Source organism: Sipha flava, unplaced genomic scaffold (assembly GCF_003268045.1).
Source record: "Sipha flava isolate LNK unplaced genomic scaffold, YSA_version1 34_pilon_pilon, whole genome shotgun sequence".
NCBI classification, from domain to species: Eukaryota; Metazoa; Arthropoda; class Insecta; order Hemiptera; family Aphididae; genus Sipha; species Sipha flava.
The window spans coordinates 1,207,244-1,233,309 of record NW_020273045.1 but is presented as its reverse complement, the minus strand read 5'-3'; the positions used below and the strand labels follow the sequence as shown (position 1 = coordinate 1,233,309).

Below are 26,066 nucleotides of genomic sequence, written 5' to 3'. Positions count from 1 at the left end.
GTCTACTTTTTATGGGAAATATTGCCAAATATTAATGGAAGCACGAAATACATGGCTGAGTGAAATGCAATGATTCATGATGGGCTAACAAATATTTAATAATTCGCTTGTACTGCACAAACATGGAGCATCTGGATAGTTGTTTAAAATAATCAAATTTGATGTATAGATTTGGAGTTGGAGTACTTGCCAATTACGTCTCATTTAACTAAAATTCAAATTATGAAATGCGATAATGAAGTAATTCATCATCCTTGGAAAGAAGTCACTTGTTATCCAGTGTTTTCAAATTTTAAAAGAACAGCCAAATCATCAGCTAGTTCTACGGGATCACCTCCTACTCCTCCTCGGCGAGAATCATCTCGTAAAAATTCTAGACTTGAGCGATGGACAAAAAAAGTTGACGTAGAATCTAGTGTCGAACTTAAAGTTCGTAAGTTGAAACCTACAGAAACAGATAAGAGAACAAGAAGTATGAGTTTAAAAAGTTCTTCAAAAATGTATACTAATGACATTAAAAGAGAAAAAGACAAGTCTCTTAAAGTTACTATGGCAGTATCAACCAAAGGAAAGCCACTTACAAGGTCCAGTACATCATCAACAAATTCTTCTGAAACATCATTGTCTAAAAAAACCAAATCAATGTCAACTCCGTCAAGAAGCATTCCAATTTCCAAAGCTGTTCAAAAAACTGCTACAAAAGAAAAATCGACAAAAAATAATTTAGTTAAAGCTAACGGTGGAAAACGGCTTACCAAAAAAATTGAAATTGTCAAAACATCGGCAAAATCAGATTCAAAAAGTGAGAAAACTGAAAAAAATAATGAAAAACAAAATCAATTTGGAGAAGAATTTTTTCAACAGTTACTTTTAACTGAGGATACTAAAAAACAAATGTCTAAAGTAAATCCAACTAAAACCAAAGAAAAACCTAGAGTGATTAAACGCAGAGAAAGTAAAATAGATGTATACTTAACAAGCAAAAAACCAGTATCTCAATCAAAATTTAAATCATTAGATAAATACCAATGTTCTGGGTTAACAGATTGGGATCAGTTTGGCGATGAAAGTACAGATTATTTAAAAGGTAGAAGTGCCAGCGAACCACCCTCGCGATCTCCGTCTTCTCGTCGTATTAAAAGTTTTCAAGCTCCAGTTAAATTAATTGAAAGTGTAACTGGAGTTCGTCGATGTCAACGGTCTAAAAGTGCCGAAGAACCTATTGAACGGGTAAAAAATGCTGCTGTTGATTATGAATATCAAACTTATGTAAGGGAACTAAGACACTCCAGTAAAAAATCTGAGCGCTTTAAGGAATTGCATAATTTTTATTGTAGTTTGGAAAGATTGGGAGAGTTAGAAAAAACAGCCGAAAAAGCAAGTAATAAAGTGAGATCAAGAGGAGACTTAATAGACTATGATAAATGGAAGACTATTCGAGTAAAAGAAAGGGCGGAAAATGAAATAAAATCATTACATGCAAAATTGGAAGATGTTCAAAAATCTAAAGATGTGCTTTACAAGACAAAAGACCTAGAAGATATACGCTGGAAAAAAAATTTAGATCGTGGTTTGAGAAATAAAGAGTCTTCAGTAATTGATTTAAAACGAAAATTCCATGCAATTGGGATCGACAACTATCGTAAGCCTGAAGTAAATGTATATCGACCACTTTGGAGAGGAACTTCCGTGCAAGATGTAGCTACATCTTTAGAACACATTACTTCATCAAAAAGAGGTCGCCCTGTATCTGAAGATAGAGAAAGAAACTGCACTTCTATACCTAGAAGATCAAGTTCTAAAAGTCCATCAAATATTGGTTGTCGAATATGGAGCAGTCTTTCAATGGAACAATTGAATCGACTAAAAACACAACTTAATGAAGTTTATAGCACAATAACTGATATAAAAGGAGAAAGAATACCAAGATCATTACAAACTAATAAAATGAGAAACGATTATGAAATCGAAGTAAACGATAGAGTGAAAAAATCAGAATTGAATACTTCGTTGTACGTAAGGTCAAGTTCAATGGGACCTGTTAGAAAAAAAGATAAAGAAGAAGGCCTTAGAAAAGCTGATTCAATTGGTTCAGTATGTCTAAGTGAAAATGAAAAGAAAAAAATTTCAAAAAATATTAGTATTGAAGTATTGGAAAAAAAAAATAAAAAACATTCTAGAAATTTGGTGATACCTAAAGAAACTTTAGGAGCAGTCGCATCAGTAAAATGTAAGAAAAATACTTCCGAAAGTGTTTCGCCAAGAACTTGCTACTCCATAGATGTATCTGAAGAAGAATCTTTTGCGAAATGTTATGATAAAAATTATTTATTAGTTTTAGCTGATAACGAAGACAAGAAAAAAATGGTATCTGATTGGGCTAATGGTACAAATGTTAGTGAATCAAGTTCATCTGCTTCCACAGTTATACATCTTGGGACAAAAAAAACAAATTTACATACGTCTAAAAGCTTTTCGTCTATGAAATGTATTTTAGGAGAGAGAGAATGCATGAGAAGAGTTATATCTCCATCTCCCGATCGTAGCTACGAATATTTAAGTAGAATTAAAAACGGAGCAGTAAGAAAGCTCTGTAGAAAATTTGAAAGCTTCGATGATCTTAGATTTCTACACTCTCCGATTGAATTGAATACCATTAAAAGATATAAAAGTGATCCCGAACTTCATACGAATAAAATTAAATACCATGAATATGGTGATGTACAAAATCTAAAAACAAAATATGAACGTTGTAAGAGCCCAGTGCCTAAATGCCCATTAAGACCAGATAACAGACTTATGCCCCGCATAAATGTTATTAGTAAACTAGCTAGTCTTCAAGACAAGCTAACCAAAGGCGAAGTAGAAAGAATAAGAACCATGTTCGAAAACAAAAACCGAGCGTTTATTTTGGGACAATTTTATACATCTACTCCTGATTTAAGAGAAGCAAGAAAAATGATACCGTTTCTGGAGTGTAATTGGATGGCTCATAGATATCCTGAACCCGAACCGATGACTAAACCAAAATCAAGACCGAAGTCTGCCTCGCCAGTAAGATATAGCAGAAAACATCATCATCCTTCTATTTTGAAACATTCCAAACATGATGGATTTTTAAACCAACCGTATAATCCCGAAGCTCATAAGCCGAAGTATAGATGGACACCAGCTTGGAATGGTGTATGGACCCAACAGCCAACATTACCGCCAAAACCATCGGTTGTTAAATTTAAAGGTGCTAATTATTTATCTAAACACAATAATATATAAAACGCACATTAGTTTTATAGAAAAAACAGTTCTAAATTTAAATATTTTTGATTAATTAAAAAATATAACAATAAAATATTAAACTATAAAAACTGCCAATAATTCCATTTTTAAATCTTAATTATTTTAGAACATTTATAAACTCGTATATAATTATTATTCTCTTTATCATGCACATATGTATGGTATGTAGCTAATTTAAGTGTCTACATAAACACGATTTTTTTTCATATTGTTAGGATAATATTTGAAGAAACTGAAAATAATGATTGTTTTATAAAAAAAAAGATCATTCGACACTTACACAATAATAGGTATACAGTGGAACTTCGATTATCTGGGGTAATGATACGGAGGGGGTCACACGTATAAATGAAAATCACGGTTAATCAAGACTTCTTATAATAATGAAATTTTTTATTTAATTACAATTAGGAATACACAGGTAGAATTTTATAATAATAAAATTTTGAAAATTTTGATTCAATTATAATTAGAAATTACATAATATACATACAATAATGTAATACATACATCCATAATATTACGCACGTTACGTTCGGCGATAGTGAAAAACAAAAGTAAACTGAAGGTGATTCGATAAATATAATAATCGATGTACAATATTGCTTATCTTCATATTATTATCGTCAAAAATGTCGTTAATACGATTTTCGATATCGTGTATTATGTAATATAAAACGTTTGATTATAACTACATATATATCAACAGTCCATACTTATTTTTAAATTTTCGGAAGAGTGAGTACGGTTAATCGCTAACACGGATAATCGAGGTTCTACTGTACTTTAACTGCACCCCAACAGTTCCGATTTAGAAAGTCAACTACGTATAAAATATTACATGTGAACACTTGGATGGTACATCGGAGATTTTAACTACAGTACATAAATATATATATCGGAAGTTCCGTAATGACTTTTATCAATGGTCTTATTACACGCGATGAAATTAATTAATTAAACATCTAAAGAAACCGAAAGTATTAAAATACGGTCCATGTACGTTTTACGGCACATAACAGAAAAGGAACCATCAAATGGATACACACATAAATTAACCTTGACAAGGTTCAAGGCTACCCGTGAAATCCAGATAGGATTTAAAACACCCAAATTCCTGTGCACCATGGGTGAGTGAATACATTATTGTGACATTCTTCCACGTTATTGACCCCGATCATAATATACAAATTATAAACGGAATCACCAGACGAGAGCGCTGCGATCGCCTGTAGGTTGTCCGTTGTCCCATTCCGATTGTTTTGCCGCCGAACATGTGGTAGTACACATTCGGCTTTGGACGATGTCGTTCGTTGTATCATGGGTCGAGTAGGGCCGGTTCGGTGTGCTATTACTTGTCGCTGTACGATAGTGTTATTAAAATTTGAGTATTGAGTGTTATGGCTGGCGATGGCGTGAAAAAACCGCTTTTGTTGCCTGCCAGAACAGTCAGTCTGAGGAGGATCGTTGTCAACGGAGACTGTAAGTACTGTATTCGACATTATTAGTGTTAATAGCAATCAAGCTAATTGACAAATGAATAACTGTAAATGAGCTAAAAGTTTTAGGTTTTACATTAGCACAAGGACAGAGTTTAAATGGTTTTTGGAGGTCATTATAGTAGGTACTTGCAATAAAATAAAGAAAAAGTCATTATAAGTATTATATTTGTCATGCGTCGGCTTAAAAATGAATAATGGGTATTCCTTCATTCAAATATTCCGATTCTAAATCAACTAATTCTGAGGAGTTAACCAATTTGACTTGTATATTTTTAACACATATGTTGTACTGTAATTTCGTTGGTAATAACATAGATGGATAGTAATAAGTATAATTGTACATCTGTAAATACGTTTACATTTTACATATTCAGAAGAAATACCAGCATGTCAATTTATTAAAGTAGAAGAATAAACCACAATATTACAAGATAGTAATCAAAATATTCTCTATTTTAACTCAAATTATAATTTCGATTTGATTCATTTCTGACGTGATTTCTAATTAAATTTTTAAACATAAAATACTCTTATATTAGTAGGTAGTACATAAAATACATACACTTAATAATAAATAAAATTAGTACAAAGTATAGGTGTCAAGTACAAGAATCGCAGTAGTTATACAGAGTTTAATGGATCTGATTAAAAAAAAAACATCTTTCATTCCCACAAATTCAACATTAAAATCATATTTATACATAATAATAATCAATTTATTTAAAGTATTTAGAGATGAATTCATATTGCGGAAAAACAATAGAAAAAAAAATAGAAATTATTATATTAACTGTTTTATGGTTTTATTTAAATCACCGATTAGAGTTTAAATTGAAAAATAAAGAGGATTTTGAAAAATTTAAATTCATATTATTTATTGACTTATGTTATTGTCTTTCGTGTAAAATTATCAAAAATGTATTATATATGTATATCTAAAAAATGTAGAAACCTTCAATTTTTATCGGGTATGCTATATTTACATATTTTGGCATGCGAAATCACAGATTATAGATAAAATTGAGTATTTAGTAAGTTTTATTCCAGACGCTATCAAATGTAAATTGTATGCGTAGGTTAATTTATGATCCCTAAGTATATTTGAGAGTTTCTACATTTTCGCGACAAATTGTTTACGGTATACATTTAGTTTTAAGTGTGTTGCAATGCTTTACAATTGTTTCGTCGTAGGCCCTACCCTTTTCTTTTAATTTTATTATGTTTGAAGTTAATCATCGAAAAAGTGATATTAACTTGTGCCATGAACATAATAATAATTCGATTTGTATATTTTATTCTACCAAATATTATAATGTATAATATTTGATTATTTTGTGCAGACTATACGACGGTCGTGTTTGTTAGTGGTTCCGAAACTGATAAAATAAACTCTATAGAACAATATAATATGTATTAAATAATGAAAAATGACTCGGGGCTGTAGATAGTATGATGTCGGTCTATCGCCTATCTTAAGTTTTGAGCTAATTACTGAGAATACAAACATGATAGATTATCAACAGAAATCATGATGTTATTTCACAATTAATGATAGTGTACCTGTTTGATTGTAAATAGTACTACAAAATGTAAATGAAACAAGAATTTATACATATCAGTACCCAACTATGACAAAATATTTATCATGTTTGTTGTGTTATTAATGTATATTGTATAATGTTATTATGTACAACTAACCACCATATAATATATTGTGCATAATAACAACGTAATATTTGTTGCATATTGGGAATTCACTTATTGATTAAACCTTTTGTTGAAAAAAATATGTGTGCATTCATATACCAACACATTTGTAGTTCTTATTAGATGTACTGTTAAATCTCAGTTAAATATAAATGAATTAGAATAGTATACTGTACATATGTGTGTTTTAATGTGTGTATTTGTGTATGACGTATGTGTATGTGTTTTTGTATAACACATTTATGTGTTTTCATACACACGATAAAATAAAAAAATATTCATTACCCGAAAATTAGTTTTAGATTTTATTCTCGATTCAATATAATTTATAATATTATAATATTGAAAATATAAAAATATAAAAATATTTATTTTTCATTTAAATATATTGTATAGGTAAATTATAATATCTGATGAGTCAGTCATAAACAATTACCTTGAGCATAATTTTCTCCATGGTCGATTTCATCTATAATTTTCCGTTTCATTAAAAATTAGATATAATCTATAAGGCACAAGCCACCAACAGTCAGGCTTGTCTCTCAAATGTTTTGTCTATAGTTTGAATAATAACCACCAAACAATCAAGCCATACCATATGAAACATAATCGTGCATAGTTTAACCGCAGGTATTTAAACGTACCTGGTAAAAACATATTTAATATTGTTTCCAGATAGAAACAAGCTCGAGGACATTATAGGTCAAACAGTTTTGTTCCGCCCACGTACAAAAAATTTGAGCTGTATATCATATACATAGCCCCTTCACCCTTTCTAGGCGTTCACTATCGCCAACCCTTTTCCCGTCTTAAGGTCACACTCAGGCGCCGATATTAAATTAGATTATAGTGTACTTTCTACCCCGTGCGTTTTGTTTGTTTCTTTCACTCAACCCTTTCGATCATAAAATTAGGTTTCCGAATAATGTTCCCGGGAAATATAGAATCGCCTCGTAAAAAAAAAACCTGTAGGACTACTTTTACGAGGCTCGCTCACAAACGCGTTATAAATTACAAGCAGCATGTTTAAGTGCGTATACGTAGTAAATTGTCAATGTCCGTGTGAATAATGGAAAAAGTGTGGTCTTGTTTAATCAGTAGCAGCTGTTCGATCAAAGGAAACGGCCGACTGCACTTATATACAGGACTCAAAAACGTTACTGTAATCGATTTCATTTCGACATACCAAGGTTTTTTGAATGGTTTTCTACATTTTTTTATCCACTTTCAATTTAATACTTCTCCTATCTCGAATTATGAAAAATATTTTATTGCTTTTTTTGAATGTAATCATAATATAACTTTCTTCACTACGTTTTCATTTTTTTTTTCGAGGAAAATGTCTATATTTAGTTCGTTAACAAGTATTTTTATTGTATACTCACAAAAGAAATGTTTTTAATGACAGCTAATTTTATGGATTTCAAATCGAATGTATTATCACTTTCAATTTGTTCTATGTAAATTCTTAAATCGACGCTAGAGAAAGTTCGTGATAAGTAATCGTAAACTTGCGTAATAATAATTATCCAACTATTTAATGTAATAATTTTTTTCTAATTACAAATTTGCCTATTAAAATGTATGTATATATTTTATAAATACATTAAATCAATATGTACTTGGTAATAAATCAAGTGACGTAATCACGTCAATCACGATTATAATATCTTGTTGCCCAATACTTTAGAAGCCTCCCTCCGTCTGACAGATATTGCAGACATCTGGTTATGATTGAACCCAAAGTCGTGTCTATTTTTAATTTTACTTAAAAATCATCGGAAAATTATTGCAGAAAATATGAGTTCATCAATTTTTTTTTCGTGATGCATAGCTTTCACGTGAAAGAAAAAAAATGGAATACATGTTTTGCTAAAGTCTATTGTCAAAAGAAGAGAAACTAATAATTATATTGCCGTTTGGACGTGTTTAACGACCCGTATACATAGATCTTCCATTCACTACAGCGCAGCACGTGTCTGAATATGCTCAAAACTGAACTATTCTGAAGGTCTTTTACTCTGTATTAGATGTTACTGGAAAAAAGTACAACAAAACAAACGTAGAACTATTGAATAGATTTTTTTCACATTTAGGCTTTATCGAATTCATACAAATATATTTGATGGTAAACCGACATCCGAATGTTAGGTTTTAGAAATGAAGGGAAGTAAAGAATAAAACTTACTGCACGCAATTCATTGTGTTCATTGTTGATTTTGTCATCATTCTTTTCATTGTTCAGTGTCACTATATCGTTCCCTACGGTGTTCGATTCCTAATTTTAACCGATATTCAGAGGGGGACTATACGCAATAACTGACTTTTAGTTACAGCGAAATATTTTTAAACTATCAGGCTTCTCTAGTATAGAGTTCCAGTGTAAAGAAATTGATATAAAATATTTAAGTCTAACTTTACTATTTTCAATGAAGCAATATAGTATAACAAAATACATTTTAGATTCACCACACAAATATGCGGAATCAGAGGTGACACTACAGTATCGACGTCCAGTTCGAAACGAGATTAAAGAAGAATGGTCAGAAGAAGATCTGGCCAACAAACAGGCAGAAGCTATGAGAAGGATTTACCAAGAAGAAAGGAGAAGAAAGTATCTCCAAGAACTTCAAGACATGTCAAACAGAAGACACGCAGACAACTTATTGTTAGTGGTTATTAGTTAAAATGCAATGGAATTCGAAAAAAATTAATAAAAAATATTTACAGGCCTTCTCAAAAGTCTCCTATTCCTTTAAATCGTTACGATGACTTCTTAGACGAGACTCCTCAGCCACCAAGAAGCCGGACCCCAGAACCTAAGCTTGTCGCCAGAGCATTGTATAATTTCGTCGGCCAAACGTCCAGGTAACGAAACTAAATTACGAGTAAAAGTACGTTTACATCCGTATAATCCCGTGCAATAATCGAGTGTATTACATTAGTAATTTATTTTATGTACGTTTATGTATAGAGAATTATCGTTCCGGAAAGGTGACATCATATTCGTCCGGAAACAGATCGATAAAAATTGGTACGAAGGGGAACACAACGCCATGGTCGGATTGTTTCCTTTCAACTATGTCGAGGTGCGCATGTTTTTTTTCAAATATTACTGTTTCTGGTTCATAGAATTCACGCAATCCAAACCTACGAGAGTGTAACATTTTATATTTTTGGCAGGTAATTCCGTACGATGGTATCAGAACAACACCGCATAGGCCTTATGAAGGCCAGGCAAGAGCAAAATTCAACTTTGTGGCACAGACCAATATGGAACTATCATTAGTTAAAGGTGAAAAAAAATATGATAAATCTATGTTTAAACTTGCAGTTATTAAATAATAATAATAATAATAAATACGCATGCCGCCGCATAAGAATTATCTACATTCGACGAAAAATATAAAATTGTACTATTTAATGAATGCTATTCTATGTACAAAAAATGCAACATCATTCGTATTGTTTTGAAACACTCCTTAAATTTTGGAATTTTCGTAAAAACGATCGCTATACATTATAAAAAACTCTTTTTTCATCTTCAGGGGAACTGGTCGTCTTGACTAGACGTGTCGACAACAATTGGTATGAAGGAAGGATTGGTAGCAAAAAAGGAATATTTCCTGTATCTTACGTTACAGTCCTAGTGGAACCAGGTGATATTCCAAGTAATTTTTTTCACATTTTTATTGTTTGTATTGAATGATAATTATAATATATTAGTTTATTTACATGTATATTATATATACCGAGTTATTTCTATAAAAATATTAATAGCAAATTATGTGAAGTTGATATTAAATACAATTCAACAATTTTAATAATTTTTTTTTAGATCCTTCGATCAGTGCATCTGTCAAGCCCGTAGCTTCTCCAGCAGCTCATTCTTTGATCACCAGTAACCCGCCGAAAACGCAGCACATGTACCAGCCGGATAGCTATTCTTCTATGGTATCAAATCGTCTAAACCAAAAAAAAATTGTTATGTTTTATGAAGTTAGGGAAACTTATTGTCGATGATATTTGTAGCCGACAAGAAATTCTGGGACTCAAATGAAGAAACAAACGAATAACATTAATGAAACTCTACACGTTGACGTACATTCAGAACCTATGCCGTGAGTAAACAGTTAAATGTATAAAGTATAGCTTCATAAATAAATATCGTAATAATTATTTAGTTAAATAATTTATTTTGATAATAATAAAAACTTTATATTGCAATAAAATATTTGTAGTTATTAAATTTTTAATTTTGAACTTATTATTACACTTTATCTAGCGACTGTAAACTCTTAACATATTCGTATACTTATTACATTTATCACATTCATTAAAATAGGTAACTAAGAAAACTCTTTTAGTGATACGATTAAAAACTAAATTATCAAACAAAAAACTAAAGATTTACTTGGGTTTTTTAAAATACAGATTCATGTGTATTTGATAAAGATGTGTTAAATTTTAATTCAAACGAAGAAATTGTATAAATATTCTGATTTTAATTTTATTATAACTCAATCGTAGTATTTTAGTATCTTAATTTAACGTTCTGTCTATTTCGAGCACAACATTATGTTAGATTTAGATAATATTCAACCATTTTTTAACGTTTTAATATCTTGATCTATAAACTATAATAAGTAATTTTCTTTACTATATGTATCATACATATAATAATAATAAAAGTACAAAAAAAAAGAAATACTTTATAAAATCTTGTACACACCAAAAACGTTTTTAATGTGTAGATCACAAAATTTTTATTGATATTTAATTATTTATAATATACGCGTGTTGAATAATTATATTTGGTTTAAGATTTGTACCGATATTTAACGATTTATCACCGAGTTGTTAACAGTTATAGGGCGTTATACAATTATAAGCCTCAGAACAGTGACGAACTGGAACTCAGAGAAGGCGATGTAGTGTTCGTTATGGAGAAATGCGACGACGGTTGGTACGTGGGATCAAGTAAACGGACGGGATGTTTTGGTACTTTCCCCGGAAACTACGTCCAACGCAGCATTTGATCCTTATAAAATAACAATTTTCCTTGCTTCCGCCCTTGTGTCCAGATTCTCACCCAACTCTCTAAATAAAATATAATTTTATATGCCAAAGGATTCGCATTAACTCATTAAGTTGTTTTTGGATATAGTTATAAACATTCACTGTTAACATATTATAATGTATATTTCATTTGTAATTAAATGTTATTAATATAATTAATAACATCATATGATTACTATACTATTATTATTATTTTTATTATTATTATTATTATTGTTAAAGAAAACACTAGTCAATCAATTTCACTATTAGAGATAATATACTCTATTCAATATTTTAATGATAGAACACTATACATATTTTTACTCTTCTATAGTTGAGTTTATGTATTATTTGTACAATTATTTTAATACAGACGTATATTTTAGTGAAATCAGAATTTCACGTATAATTTTCAAAACAAATTTGCCTCGAATAAAACATAAGAAATTATATATTTTAATATATCATAATTATGCCTTGGTTATTATTATTGTTATTTATTTATTTTTTTTTAATTTGACCAACGGAAACTGGAAATGAGCTTTATTACTTCTAAGATTTCCTCCTCTGCCAACTAATTTGTCGTCATGATAAAATATAATTTAATTAGTATTTGTACTGTTGATGTTAATATTTATTTTATACTTCTAATCTTTGATAATACATTCTCATACATTCATACAGATATACATATAATACAAATACTAATTATAATTGTATTTTTCATTTTATATATATTCTTGTAAGAAAATGTTCCTTATTTAATTGATGTGTAACTATAGGGATAGATTGACGAAATATTCTAATATTATAGAAATACATATATAGATATGGGAAATGTATGTAAATCAATACGCTTTTTTTAAATTTTTTTTTTTATTCTATACGTTCAAAGCAAATTCCTCAATTACAAAAGTTGAATTTTTCTTTTCACTTAAGCAACTGCATTGCAATAAATTAATATTTTTTACACTTCTTTTATTACCTATAAAATTATGGCTATAATTTTCAAATTTTCAGTTATTTTTTATGAAAGGGATGCATGAGTAATATTATATATAAATATATAATATATTTAAAATATTTCGTCCAATCTATCCAATATATATATATATTTTACTGACATATTGTTGCTAAATAAATAATGATGAGATAAATGTATCAATTGCCAGTTTGTACACGGACATTTTAGCACGAAATATGCTTAATGAATGGAATATTTTTATGTTATAAATAAACTAATTTAAAAAAAAATATCAGTATGTTTGTTTTCCATATATTTTTTACAATATAATTCATTATTTCCTTTTAAATATAATAAATATGGTTATAATGTATATTGACGTAAAAAAAAAATTGATTTTATAATAATATATTATTATCAGTGGCTCACGCAGGGGAGGGGGGAAAGGGGTTTTACCCCCCCCCCGAAATTTTCTCCTATGTCTAGGTTAAAATTTATAAATTTTACAAGTTTGAAATATGAAGAGCTAGTATTGAATACCTAGTATCATTGATTATAGAATAGTCTATTCTATTATCAATGCTATTATTTAAGTGAAAATATATTAAGGATTTGCATCATTTGTTAATTGTAAAATGTGTTATATTTTTACCTTGACACCCCCCCCCCCCTGAAAAAAATTCTGTGTGCGCCACTGATTATTATAGTACACTTGTCGTTCATTTTTTAATTATTTTTATGGTAAATGTATATTATTATTTATGTATAATGTATAATGCACACATATAATTTGATTATAATGGATTTTATTTTAAATTAATTTTATAATGAAACACAGGTACACATATAATTAAATGATAATGTAAAAATATAACAATAAAATAAAACAATTGTATGAAAAAAGTTGCTTGCCCCTCACTTTGAGTAATTAAACCTATTTCTAAAATAAATTTAAAACACTGTGAGAAAAATGCAAACTCACACGGTAAATATACGTTTAAATAATTAGGTATGTTACTTTTAAAATATATGTTGATGAATTAAAAGAAAAGAAAAAGAAAGTATATACTGATTAGGTTTGTATCTATTATACTTTTGGTTTGTAACTTGAAATATTAATATAACTAAATACAATAAATAGAAACAAAATATATGTAAATGAGTAAAAATGTAACGTAATTATTAATACACAATTATGAAAAATATCAAAGCTAAAATAGTTACTTTGAGATTAAAAAATATATTAAAAAATTGGTTATATTCTCATTGACCATTTAACTGTTTTTCAATACCTATTCTTAAATTATATATATATTTAACAATTAAATTTATGTATAGATATTCTTTAATCTTAATGGTTTTAATGTAGTCTAAATAAATTATTTCAATTCTTAATTAAAAAAATTAGTTAAAATGAACTTTAATAATCAACATATATTGATAATTCATTATATAATATATATAACATATTGTAAGATTTGAACAAAATAATTATAAAAATAAATACAATTGTTATAAATATAGTAATTAATTTTATAATTTATTTCAGTACTAACCCCTCAATACGCATGAAGAATTATTAATTCAAATAAGAAACACTAATAAATACATTTACTTAAAAAAAAATAAAAAAAATATTTATTTGATTAAGAAGAATGCACCAATTCTAAGCTGTATGCAATCCATTATGATCAGAAATAAACTATTTGCTATTTCATTTAGTGTCACTACATTTTCAAGTTTCGTCCAAATCTAAAGAAATGACTTAAATAACAACTTTGAACCAAAAATAAGCTATAAAAGAATAAATCATTACGTATAACGATCACACATTATATGAAATTAAAAATAATTAAAAAAATGTGTAATGTGTATCTCACATACTCGTTTAATCAGTTCCTTAAATACGGATTCAGGGGAGGGGGTGATCTCCCCCTTCGCCCCCTTAAAATATGCCCCTGTGACAGAGCATGCGATAGATGTGTGAGCAAGCTAAACGATGCTTGTTACCGCTGTAAAATACCAGTTATTCTAAGACTACCTCTACTAGCAGCCGCGGTATTTATTACCTAGGCCATGCCCATTCTGTTGCGCTTCGTCAATGTCATAATTTATAAAATTTACGTGTACGAGTATATGGCAATTTTTCTTCGTTTTGTTTTATTGTGCTATTTTTTAATATTATTTAGTTGGTTAAATGTTATTTAAGTAAGTGATATTGTATATTTATAAAATTAAAGTCTTATTAATAAATTAATACAAATTTGCTTATTATTTATTAATTATAAATTAATATAACTGCAAGACATTATGATAAGTGCGCATGCTCATACATTAGATTCAGCACTCGCCACAATTTCTTGATTAGTTTGAATTACTCTTTTTCTATTTTAATTGTAGGTAATTCAACTATCGATTCTGACTTAATAAAAATTATATTATCGCAAGTGATCATGTTTTTTCACTATATGTATATTGCAATGTTTTCAAGTATTATTTTACCAACTAATACTACTTTTAATTAACTTTTTAATCTGATAATTTATAAATTAAGTGATTTGTAATCACAGATAACCGTTTGTGTTTTATTTTAATTAACTAGAGTATCAAGATATATACTTTGTAACAAACATTATGTAATTATGGGTTTTAAAAAAGTTCGAATTCACATAATACTCATTTTAAAACGATTTATACACAAAGAAAATCGATTTCAAAGACATTAACTATCGTTTATTTAATATAACCTGGCCAAATAATCGACTATATTAAAGTTTGAAATTAAATTAGCCTTAATCACAAGTACATACGGCTACATTTATTGAATGAATAATAAGAGTATTTGTTTCTAAATTGAAATTAATTAAAAGTTTCAACGCATATTTTCGGCATAGTGCATACAAAAAATAATAAAGCGACGTTTTTAACAACCTTTTTAGTAAAAAGATAAAAATGAGTAAAATGAGAAAAAAAAAGATAAGCATAATTTGTTTAATTTACTGGCAGAAAAAATATTCAATGCAATATTTATTTTTTTTTCTAGCTTCTATAGCCCATTTAGGGCCTTCGCTGCTTCTACTATTTGACGCCATCTATCTCTATCCACACACTCTTCTAATTTTAATCCTGGAGCACATTTTTCAAGATCTGATTTGATTAAGTTCATCTACCTCTGTCTTGGACGCCCTCTAGGTCTTTTCCCGTTCATAGTGCCAATCATTACATCTTTTATTATACCAGTAGATTTCCAGGTATGTCCCGCCCATTCTAATCGTTTGCCTCTTATAAAGGATTTAATATTGGGCTTTGAGTATATTAGGTAGATTTCACTATTGGTTCTTCTTCTGTATTCACCACTTTCTGTGATAGGACCATAAATGCGTCTCAGTACTTTCCTTTCGAAAGTCAGAAGTTTATCTTCATTTCCCTTAGTGACCGACCACGTTTCGCATCCATAGGATAGAACTGGTCGCAGATAACTTGAGTAATGCGATATAATATATTATATTATAATTATTAGTATAATATAATATTATATATAATGGTTTCACGATATTTTAGTTGCGATATTTTGGTCACGCGATATTTTACCTGCGATATTTTGTCGGTGATTCATTCTGTTTCAGTGGTTAGAGCAGTGTTTCTCAACCTTTGTATAATGGCGACACACTATTAAAATATTTCATACTTTGCGACACATAGTAAAAAAAATAAGAATAATAGATAGTATTAAATATTTATAATTAGTTAATAATATATAAACTTATAATGTATAATCAATTATAGTATATAAAACAACAAAGAAAAATATAACATAGGTAAAACAGCATTTTAATGAGAAATTTGTGACTGATATTTCTTACATAATGTATCAATTCGTAGCGAAATCTTCGATAAGGCGAATCTTAACTCCTCTTCGACATTAATTAATCTTTCCCTTTTTTTGTTTTTAATTTCATTTAAAGCAGAAAAAGCTACCTCGCACAAATATGATGTCGAAAATGGTAATATTACGGAATGAGCCAATTTTGTTAAGTTCGGATATTCTTTTTTTGTGTAAATCCAAAATTGGCTTAGCTCAAGCTCATTAAATTTCATTTGAAGAGTGCGATCGTTTTTTAATTCTGCAAGTTAGGTTTTAGTAACAAAAAAATATTGTTAATAAATTAAGAAAAAGTCTATTCGACTATAGAAGTAAATGACAACTGAACATACAAATAAAGTGAGTTATTGATACGGTGCATGTTTTCAGTATAAATATACTATACGTATTTACTGTTTAAAAATAAACGAAAATAACAAAAACCAACTTTTATAAATTAAGATGACACACATTAGGCGATTCGAACGCGATTAATCGTTCAAAATGACGATAATAATAATAATCCAACGATAATAATACAATTTATTTTATGTCGATAGCTGAAAATCTATTTTTATTATCATGGAAATTATATCAAATACCTATAAATTTTTGTAAATAGTTAATAGTGTTAATAATGTTTTTTGTCATTTAATATTAGTACTTCACGCAACACATTTGGACTTGCTCGGCGACACACCGGTTGAGAAACACTGGGTTAGAGGTTATTATTATTTTCAGAAAACACAGATTAGAAGTATACAGTTTTGATGTTTTTAAATATCACCTCTCTCTCAATTATCTTGATTTGCCTATTTACCAAAACCATTTTGATAAAAAAAATATTCAAGTATTTTATATTTCTTCAAATATTCAAATACCTATACGAAACATAAATGATTCGTTTCAAATGGTAGATTTTATATTTATGTAACATTCATAACCATTCTAATATCAATGTTGAATGTTAGGGTTATGTATACGGCTATACGAATAGATATTTGTGGTATTAAGAATCAACTTTACTGTAAAAAATGTCGAAAACATACAATTCGACAATTGTATCTAATAACAGTCTATAAAAATAAAACGTGAAAGATAATATAATATATCAAATATATATTGTGTGTTACTTCTTGAAGCGTTTTAGTAAAAAAAGGCAAATTCAGTTCGACGGTGTCCTGGACATGTGAACTTTTTCCCTATAATAGTTATTACATATGAATCACTAAATGCTAGAAGGGCATATGTCCACAATTTATAATTTGTTCAGGAGAGACAAAAAACTTAATGATTCTGAAAAAAATTGAAGGAATAAATTTAAAAAAAGAGAACAATAAAATCTATACTTCTTACCTTTATATATTATCACGTATTCAAATATGCGTGCTAATAATCGCTATTATGAGTAATGGAACTATCATTGTTTTTGATATGTGCCGTTATATTGATTTTATTTTAATATGAATCATTCAATTATTAAAATCAACCGATTATTTTTTTTCGATTACTAATCAATCGATTATTCCCATCATTAATTATTTTAATATTCTAAATAATCATATTATTATTATTATTATTCTGTCATTTCGAAGTTGTATCGTAAATTTTTGTTATACTAACAACCTAAAGTATTTATAAATTTCAGTCAAAACAAATTTTGGCATCCCTAACTACCTACTTATATAGCATACTAAAATTGATAGGGATACCTCTCTTTTTTTTTTAATTAAAACAACAGCAACTGTTATTTTTTGAGTACAATAACAGTTTGTATCAGTTACCAAAATCAATAACAGGTTACCAATATTAAAGATCATAACATATAAAACCAAATCACATAGGAAAAATTAAACAAACTATTCAGTGGTACCAAACATTATGGGAACAATGTATTATTCTACATTTTTAAATGTCAATGTAACGTACAAATTGTAGCTGGTACGAGCAATTCTGGAAATGAATCGATTTGAAACGGAATGTAAAAAACAATCCAAAAAAAGATCGATTCACTTTGTGTGCGGTTTTGTTTTAATCAATTGATTGCATTATTTGCAGTTTTGCCTGTGGTTTATGTGAAAATTAGATGATAGTATAAAATAAGTAATTTCTTTCAATTTGTATTACATAATCGGATCAAAAAATAACAACGATTAGATTCACATAAAAAATCGTGATTAACGATTTGATTCAATCTTCACTAGAACGAATCGACCTTTTGAAAGGAATGGAGATCGATTCAAATCGCCCATCACTACTGCACACGATAATAGGGTACAGTCTGGAAACCCATGGGATTTTTACACCCAGTGTCTTGTACGGACTGCACTATGCTCGTATTTGGTATTAATAATACTAACTGCAAAGTCTACGAAATACGAAGCAAACAATAAATTCCCTTGCAACCGATTTCTTTCCACTTTAAACCAAGTACACTCATTAACAACGTATTACCGTAACCGGACCATGGATATGATGAATAATTCGAACCGGCCATTTTGCAGCCGTTTGAATTCGTCATCTGGACGCTCGTGTTTACTCTATGGTGACGTGAGCGCTCCTAGCGTACTAACGTGATAACCAATCGGCTGGCGACTAGCCGTAACCGTTCTATCTGTAACGGTCAAACGTACTGCGGTTGTTTTTTGTGCCGTGCACGGTTTTTACGTTTTGTCTCTGTTACCAAAGTGTGCAGCAGCTCCAGTTGGCGCCAAAAACATTGTTTATGGTTCGCCGTTGTCTTTCGCGTAACCCGCTCGCGTGATGGTCGCCCGTCGTTTCCGCGTGTGAACTCGCGTTCGTGCCGTTTTGCCCTTCCGTCGTCTTCTCACGTCCCTGTATTCGTTTTATTTTATGTCGCGCGCGCTCGCGACTTCATAGACAACTTCCGTCGGTACGTTCATCCCCTCGTATTCGTCGTACTTATTTCAACCGAGTTACACCACTATATCCGTGCGTATCGGGTAAGTAATAGGTTGTAACACATTTCAGTTTTTTCTATTTTCAATAACTCGGAGCGGTTAGTGTTTTTGCGACGGCACGATTTTTCGAGCGCTCGATCTCCTTCCTAATGTCACTGATCCGTCTGGCATACTTGTTTTGTTATCCAACCACTGGAAACAGCGACACATTGATAACGAAAGTTTTTGTATAAGTCTTTGTTTTTGAACTTTATACTTATTAATTTAGTCTAATCATATATGTGTGGTATACATTTTTAAAACTATCTATGAACTTAGGTTTACAATTCCATTGTGAACATATGTGAATAGGTTTTTTATTTTTTTACAAGTGTTATGTACTTTGATGTTAAATTATTTTATATAAATATAGTAGATACGGTTTATAAGAATCACGGATACAAGGTTCAGCCTGTAATGTGGTTGAGGTGACCAGTAGATATGATATTCATGAAAGATTTTCTGATTCTTTTGAATACATTTAACTATAGCTTGAGAGCTTAAAAGAAAGGTTAGTTTATTATCTCTATAATTTATAATCAAGTCTCAATCAAGTTTCAACACCACATGTACAGATTTTAAACAAACGTAATAAGTACATAGGCGCCTACAGAGATTTTTCTAGGGGTGGGACAAGTTGTGTGTGTGTATATATATATATATAGGAAAAAAAATTAATTTTAAGTGTTATAATTAATTATTATTTATATTGTGGGTACTGAATATACTTAGTTTTCAATAATTTATCAAAGTGGAAAATCTAAAAACAATTTTCTGAAATTGATTCTTGTTAGTAAATAAATTAGCTAAAACGTTAATAATGTTTAAAATAATTCATTTTGTCTATCGTCAATGTATTTTTTGTGATAACATTTTCATATTATAAATATTTTATTTTGACAGATTTGATGTATTTTAACTATAAATTAAAATTAAATTATGATAAACAATATCTATATATTAGTTTTTACATTATGATAAGCTAATTTTATTTTTGAAAATTATTTTATTCATTTACTAGTATTTATTATTATGTATATTAGTATGTATTATAAGAGTTATTATTTTTATGGAACTTGAATTCATACATGTAATTTAATTTAATCAATTATTATTTGTTCATTTTTTTATTTCCAATTATATTTGTATTATATTTTAATTTATCCTAAAATCTTAATATTTAATTTTTGTAGATATGGATTGCAAAAAATCACAAACCTATTATGGTTTTATATTAATCAAAAAAGGAAATGGAACAATTTGTGGTCGTTATCCACTGACAAAAAAAGAATGCATTTTTGGGCGTGCTAAAAACTGTGATATAAAAATTTTTTTAGAAAATGTATCTGCTCACCATTGCAGTGTATTTTTTGTTGATGATAAGGTAAAAATAAACTACTTGAATTGATTTTGTAAGTAAATATTAATATTGGTTTTAACCTTTAAAGGCATATATTCGCGATAAGAGTATGGCTGGTACTACCAAAGTCAATGGAAAAAAAATTGGTAGGAATAATTTTTTATTGCATCATACAGATGAGATTGATATTGGTGGTAGAAAATTTGTATGGGAGTATGCTAAATCATACATGTAAGTTTAATATTAAATATATTTCTTATAATGCTGTATTGAGATATTTTATTGATTACATTTTCTTCTACTTCAGTGAACCAAATTATTTATCTGGTAAAAAAACATTAACAAGAAATAGCTTAACATCATCAAAAACACCAGAACATTTTTCAAACCAAGTCAACAAACCATTGGTACCTAAAGTATATAACTTGAACATTATTAAGTAGTTTATTTTTGTTATTTAATTATTGTTTTTTTCTTTAATCTAATATTATCTGTATTATTATGTATAACTGATATTTATGTGGTATGGTAACTCGTTGATTATTTTCTAGCTAATTTCAGTTATTCCTTTGGTCACTAATTCTCAGATAGATGGTCATTTGATAAGTCAGTAGACCAGTACACTATGTCCCTGTTGCTGTTTAAATATTCTACAAATTATTTTTAATATAAAATTAATTAAAAAATAGTTAGATTTCTTTTATTAATTTATTTATCTTCTAATTAATGTTCATTACTTTAACATATTTATTTTAGAACTTCCTAGAGTGATACTTTAATTAGTTATACATTTTTCTTAGGATTAATTTACAAAAATAAGGGTGTTGTTGTCAAGGATACTTATTGAGAGTAAAGAAACTGCTACTACCATCTCATCTACTAAGCCAAGGTGTTTTACACTGATCAACATTAAGTTAATCTTATCAAATCCTATAAAAAAAAAATTTTTTTTCCTTGACAATTTGGAATCATAATATTAAATTAATTTTTGTTTTATGACTTAGTTGAAGTATTTTGTTTTAACTGATAAAATTACTGTAGAGTTTTTCATTGTTTATTACATATAATTTATATTATAAATATTTATTTATTTACATTTACTGAAAATATTCAGAAGACCGCCAATTTATAACATCAAATAGTGTATTAATATTTTTTTTAAACATCAAATTATTTCATCTTATCTTATTTCATTTTATCTTATTTGCTTTTACTAAGAATAGTTTAAGGTCATTAATTATTATTATAGCAATAATTAAAATAAATTATTAATTTTATTAAATATATATTGCCCTTTTAATTAAATTTATTTTTCGATAAAATTCCTAAGTTATTTTCATAATATATTCGCAAATTTTCAAAAAATAATGCCATCCATTAAAGATACATTAAAGATGAAATATTATGAAAAAGATAGCACTCATTCAAACATATTTCAAATACAATTTTATTTTTATAGCTGTTTTTATATTTATTAATTAAATATTTGTATAATAATATTTATTTTAGAATGACAATAAAATGACTCCAGTTGCGGGAAATATAAAAACTCCATCTAAAACTCCATCTAAAACCATTTTAAGTTTTAACAAAACACCTATGTAAGTATTTATTTAAATTAATAAGCATTTTAAATTTTAAAAAAAATGACTATATTACTTATTTTATGTCTATAGCATTGTAGCTTCTACAAATATGTCCAAATCTTCTTTTGATGTATTGAAAAATAGTTTACAAAAACAAACTTCAAGTATGTATTTTATTATGTATTATCTTTAAAAAATTGCTTATTAAAATTATAAAAATGATTTAAATAATATTAGTTTAGATTCATTTATTTTATTTCTCTACACCTTGAAATATTTTGTGATATTGATTTGATATTTTTTAAATTGATAATATATTAATATTTTCTTCGTTTTTTGTATTTCAGTTTTTACATACATTTTTTATATTTTGTAATTCCTTATACTTCATAATTTTTTTTTTTTTTTTTTGTTAATATTTCCTTGATTTATGTATATTAACCAGAGTAAAATTATGGTATTATATATTTAATTTTAAAATATGCCTATATAATTAAATATCAACACATTTTGTTTGTGATTAGTTAAGAATAAAAATCTTCATCTTTTTGTATACTTAATTGTTTTTTATGAAAAGTATAATCTGTTTAATATTTTCTTGTTCAGTATCTACTATTAGTTATTACATAAATATTAAAACTTTTTTTTTCAGGTGTAACTCCTCAATCTGAACATCAATCAGTTAAATCATTAGTTATGGTTCCTGGTCATAACATACCGGTAAATAATATTTATTTTTACTATCAAATATAAGTTGATTAATTTTTAATATTTATTTTATTAAAAATTTAACCATAACTTATTTTAGACAATTTAAGCCAATTTGATTTAAACACGAACTTCTTACCCTACAGTACCCTTTTCTGAATATTTATCATTAAAACAGTGCTTCTCTGCTAAGTATTATAAACATGAAAAATAAATTATTATTAGGTATTTTATTTTCATATAAGCTGTAGTGTCATTGGAATTTATTCAAACTATTTACAAGTTGGGAACTACTGATTTCAATTATTTTATGTTTTATTCTAATATACAAGTATGAATAATATATTTTTATTTAAAATATTATGAAGTTCAATAATATTGTTATTTATGTAAAACATATATTGAGAATGTTTCATTTAAAAATAAAAAAAGATTTTATTCTTTTCATGCACAAAAATAATATTTAATTCTGTATTAGGTGATGGGTGATTCAAAAGTAACTCAAAGAAAATCATGGGTTGTTACTCATACACCAAATAACTCATCTTCAAATGGAGTACATGTCTTAAACAGATTATCTTGTGAAAGGTTAAAAAGAGATTCTACTCCTGAATTTAATTCAAGTTATCATTATGCTGATGAAAATGTAGAATTTGATTCTCCAGAACCACCAAATATGATAAATGATGAACATTCTACTAGTTCTCGTGCTGAAGGCAAAGCTGAAGATTTCTACTTAGATGTCACATCAGAATCTAATATTGTAGATTTACATTCAGATCCTGAACCACAACTGGGTACTTCCAGAAGAGATACTTATTCTCTTGATAATGTACCAGTTGTGGTAGAACAAAATACACCAGCTCCTAGACGTTCTATTTTAAAGTGTTCTAAAACTGCTAAACCTAATCGATCAAGATCAAGTTGTCGAATGGTTCAGTTTGCTCGGCTACCTAATACAGATAGCAGAATTAAAATCTCAAAAAATCGACTTCATTCTGGATCTAATTTTATTGTTTCTAATAATCAAGTAATTGATACTAATCACTCAGATGATTCCAAGAAAGATGTACTATTTGATGCTGAAGAATTTGATGATGACTTAGATGGTGTTCAACCATTAGATAGTAGTGTTTCGTCTCTTATTAATTCACCAATTTTAGATATTTCTAATCTAAATAAATCATCTAAACGGGGATCAAGAGGCAATAAAGTAATGAGTCTTGTTAACTCCATTGAAAAACGGGCTAATGAATCTTCTATACATAGTATACGAGCATCTGATTTGCTTAGTATGAGTGGATCAAAACATAACAATACCTCTCCTGAATCAAATACAATTGTATCGGAAAATTCTATTTCTTCAAGACGAATTAATTTAGAGAATTTTTTTGAAGCAGAAGATTCTTTAAAAAAAATATCTTGTAATGAAAATGAAAATACTATACAAAACACTGATAAAAGTTTATTAAAAAATACTGAAATCGGTTTGGTAAACAATTCAGATCTTCAAAAGCTCTCGCGTAATTTAGATCATGAATTAAGTTCAGATCACATTGATGATGATAAAATTCAAGTAGAATGCTCAGAGCAAATTCATGAAAAAGAAATTTTAACCATTAATGATGAAACTTCCAATTGTGTTTCTTTAAATATAAATGAAGTTTCAAAAACTGTAGAAAATGAAATTTCAACCATTGATGATGAAATGTTAAATAATATTTCTGAACAAGCCAAAGAATTTGTAGCTGCAGAAAAAGAAATTTTACTCATCAATGTTGAAAAGCGAAGTAATATTTCTGAATGTGTTGAAGAACTTTCATCTGTTGAAAAAGAAATTTCAACTATTGATGATGTAATGTCAAATAATATTTCTGAACAAGCCGAAGAATTTGTAGCTGTAGAAAAAGAAATGTCGACCTTTGATGATGAAATGCCAAACAATATTTCTGAAAATGTTGAAGAACATTCACATGTAGAAAATGAAATGTCGACCATTGATGATGAAATGCCAAACAATATTTCTGAAAATGTTGAAGAACTTTCACATGTAGAAAAAGAAATGTCTACCATTGATGATGAAATACCAAACAATATTACTGAAAATGATGAAGAACTTTCACTCCCAGAAAAAGAAATGTCAACCATTGATGATGAATTGCCAAACAATATTTCTGAAAATGTTGAAGAACTTTCATATGTAGTAAATGAAAATTCCATTGTAGAAATAGATTGCTCATCTATTGGTGATGAAACATCAAGTAATGTTTCTAGACATATTGAAGAAGAAGAAATGTCATCTAGTTGTAATGATGAAATATCAAATGTTTCTAAAAATATTAATGAATCTAAATCTATTAAAAAATATATTCAAAATAATGTGTCTAAATTAGCCAAATTACCAGTTAACAAAGAAAAAGATCATTTTAATAAAGACAATAATTTAGAACACGTTCAAAATTTATCAGGTAATAAAAGAAAACACTCAAATGTACAAAATGTTCTAGAAATAGTCAAAAAACCCGTTAACGTAAAAAAGAGTATTATAAATGTACCAGATAGTGTTGTTGATACTGCTGAAAAATGTAATGAAGATTTAGTTCAAATTGATATTCAAAACAGTCCAGGGGTTACCAAAAAATCTTTTTGTAGTAAAAAAAAGCACTTAGATGTACAAAATGTTTCTGAAATTGTCAAAAAATTAATTAATGTTACAAAAGTTTACTCGAATAGCCAAAATGATGTTTCAAAACATTTTAATCTACCAATTGATCAATCTTCATCAATAATAGCTCCATTTATGCCTCTAGTTCCAAATTCTAGTATCGATACAATTGGAGCTACAAGTTTTCACCTTAATGAAAATGTATCTGAAAATAACAAATTACTCGAAAAAGACCAAACAAAATCATTGAAAAACAATGAATTATCATATGTAAAAAAAGAATCTTCTACTGAAAACATAAATAATACTATAATGAATGCTATTGAGTCGCAGTTAAGTGAAATTGACAGTGATAAAAGCACTTGCTCTAATTTTAATGAAAAAGAAACTATTT

General features: G+C 28.2%; 2 protein-coding genes across 20 annotated transcripts in view; both read left to right on the top strand.

Annotated features, from left to right (window-relative positions):
* The window catches only part of LOC112687435 (sorbin and SH3 domain-containing protein 2), a 53,253-nt gene extending 41,529 nt beyond the window's left edge, over positions 1–11,724 (top strand). For 10 of the 18 annotated variants that reach the window (XM_025560135.1, XM_025560152.1, XM_025560139.1 and 7 more), the window contains 9 exons: positions 170–3,238; positions 8,970–9,174; positions 9,237–9,374; positions 9,481–9,595; positions 9,690–9,801; positions 10,055–10,177; positions 10,345–10,460; positions 10,539–10,627; positions 11,374–11,724. In XM_025560135.1, the coding sequence (XP_025415920.1) occupies positions 170–3,238; positions 8,970–9,174; positions 9,237–9,374; positions 9,481–9,595; positions 9,690–9,801; positions 10,055–10,177; positions 10,345–10,460; positions 10,539–10,627; positions 11,374–11,545 (4,139 nt within the window). In that variant the 3' untranslated portion in view covers positions 11,546–11,724. Of the gene's footprint in view, positions 1–169; positions 3,239–4,571; positions 4,780–8,969; positions 9,175–9,236; positions 9,375–9,480; positions 9,596–9,689; positions 9,802–10,054; positions 10,178–10,344; positions 10,461–10,538; positions 10,628–11,373 lie in introns of those variants that run through there. The other 8 variants (XM_025560145.1, XM_025560144.1, XM_025560147.1 and 5 more) reach the window with 4 other exon arrangements.
* Positions 11,725–18,990: 7,266 nt separating this feature from the next.
* Positions 18,991–26,066, top strand: part of LOC112687511 (protein PFF0380w-like) — a 12,897-nt gene continuing 5,821 nt past the window's right edge. Inside the window, exons 1-8 of one of the 2 annotated variants that reach the window (XM_025560252.1) lie at positions 18,991–19,356; positions 20,547–20,737; positions 20,802–20,944; positions 21,021–21,129; positions 22,223–22,314; positions 22,390–22,463; positions 22,952–23,019; positions 23,486–25,037. In XM_025560252.1, coding sequence (XP_025416037.1) covers positions 20,549–20,737; positions 20,802–20,944; positions 21,021–21,129; positions 22,223–22,314; positions 22,390–22,463; positions 22,952–23,019; positions 23,486–25,037 — 2,227 coding nt within the window. In that variant the 5' untranslated portion in view covers positions 18,991–19,356; positions 20,547–20,548. Of the gene's footprint in view, positions 19,357–20,546; positions 20,738–20,801; positions 20,945–21,020; positions 21,130–22,222; positions 22,315–22,389; positions 22,464–22,951; positions 23,020–23,485 lie in introns of both variants that reach the window. The other variant, XM_025560251.1, reaches the window with a different exon arrangement.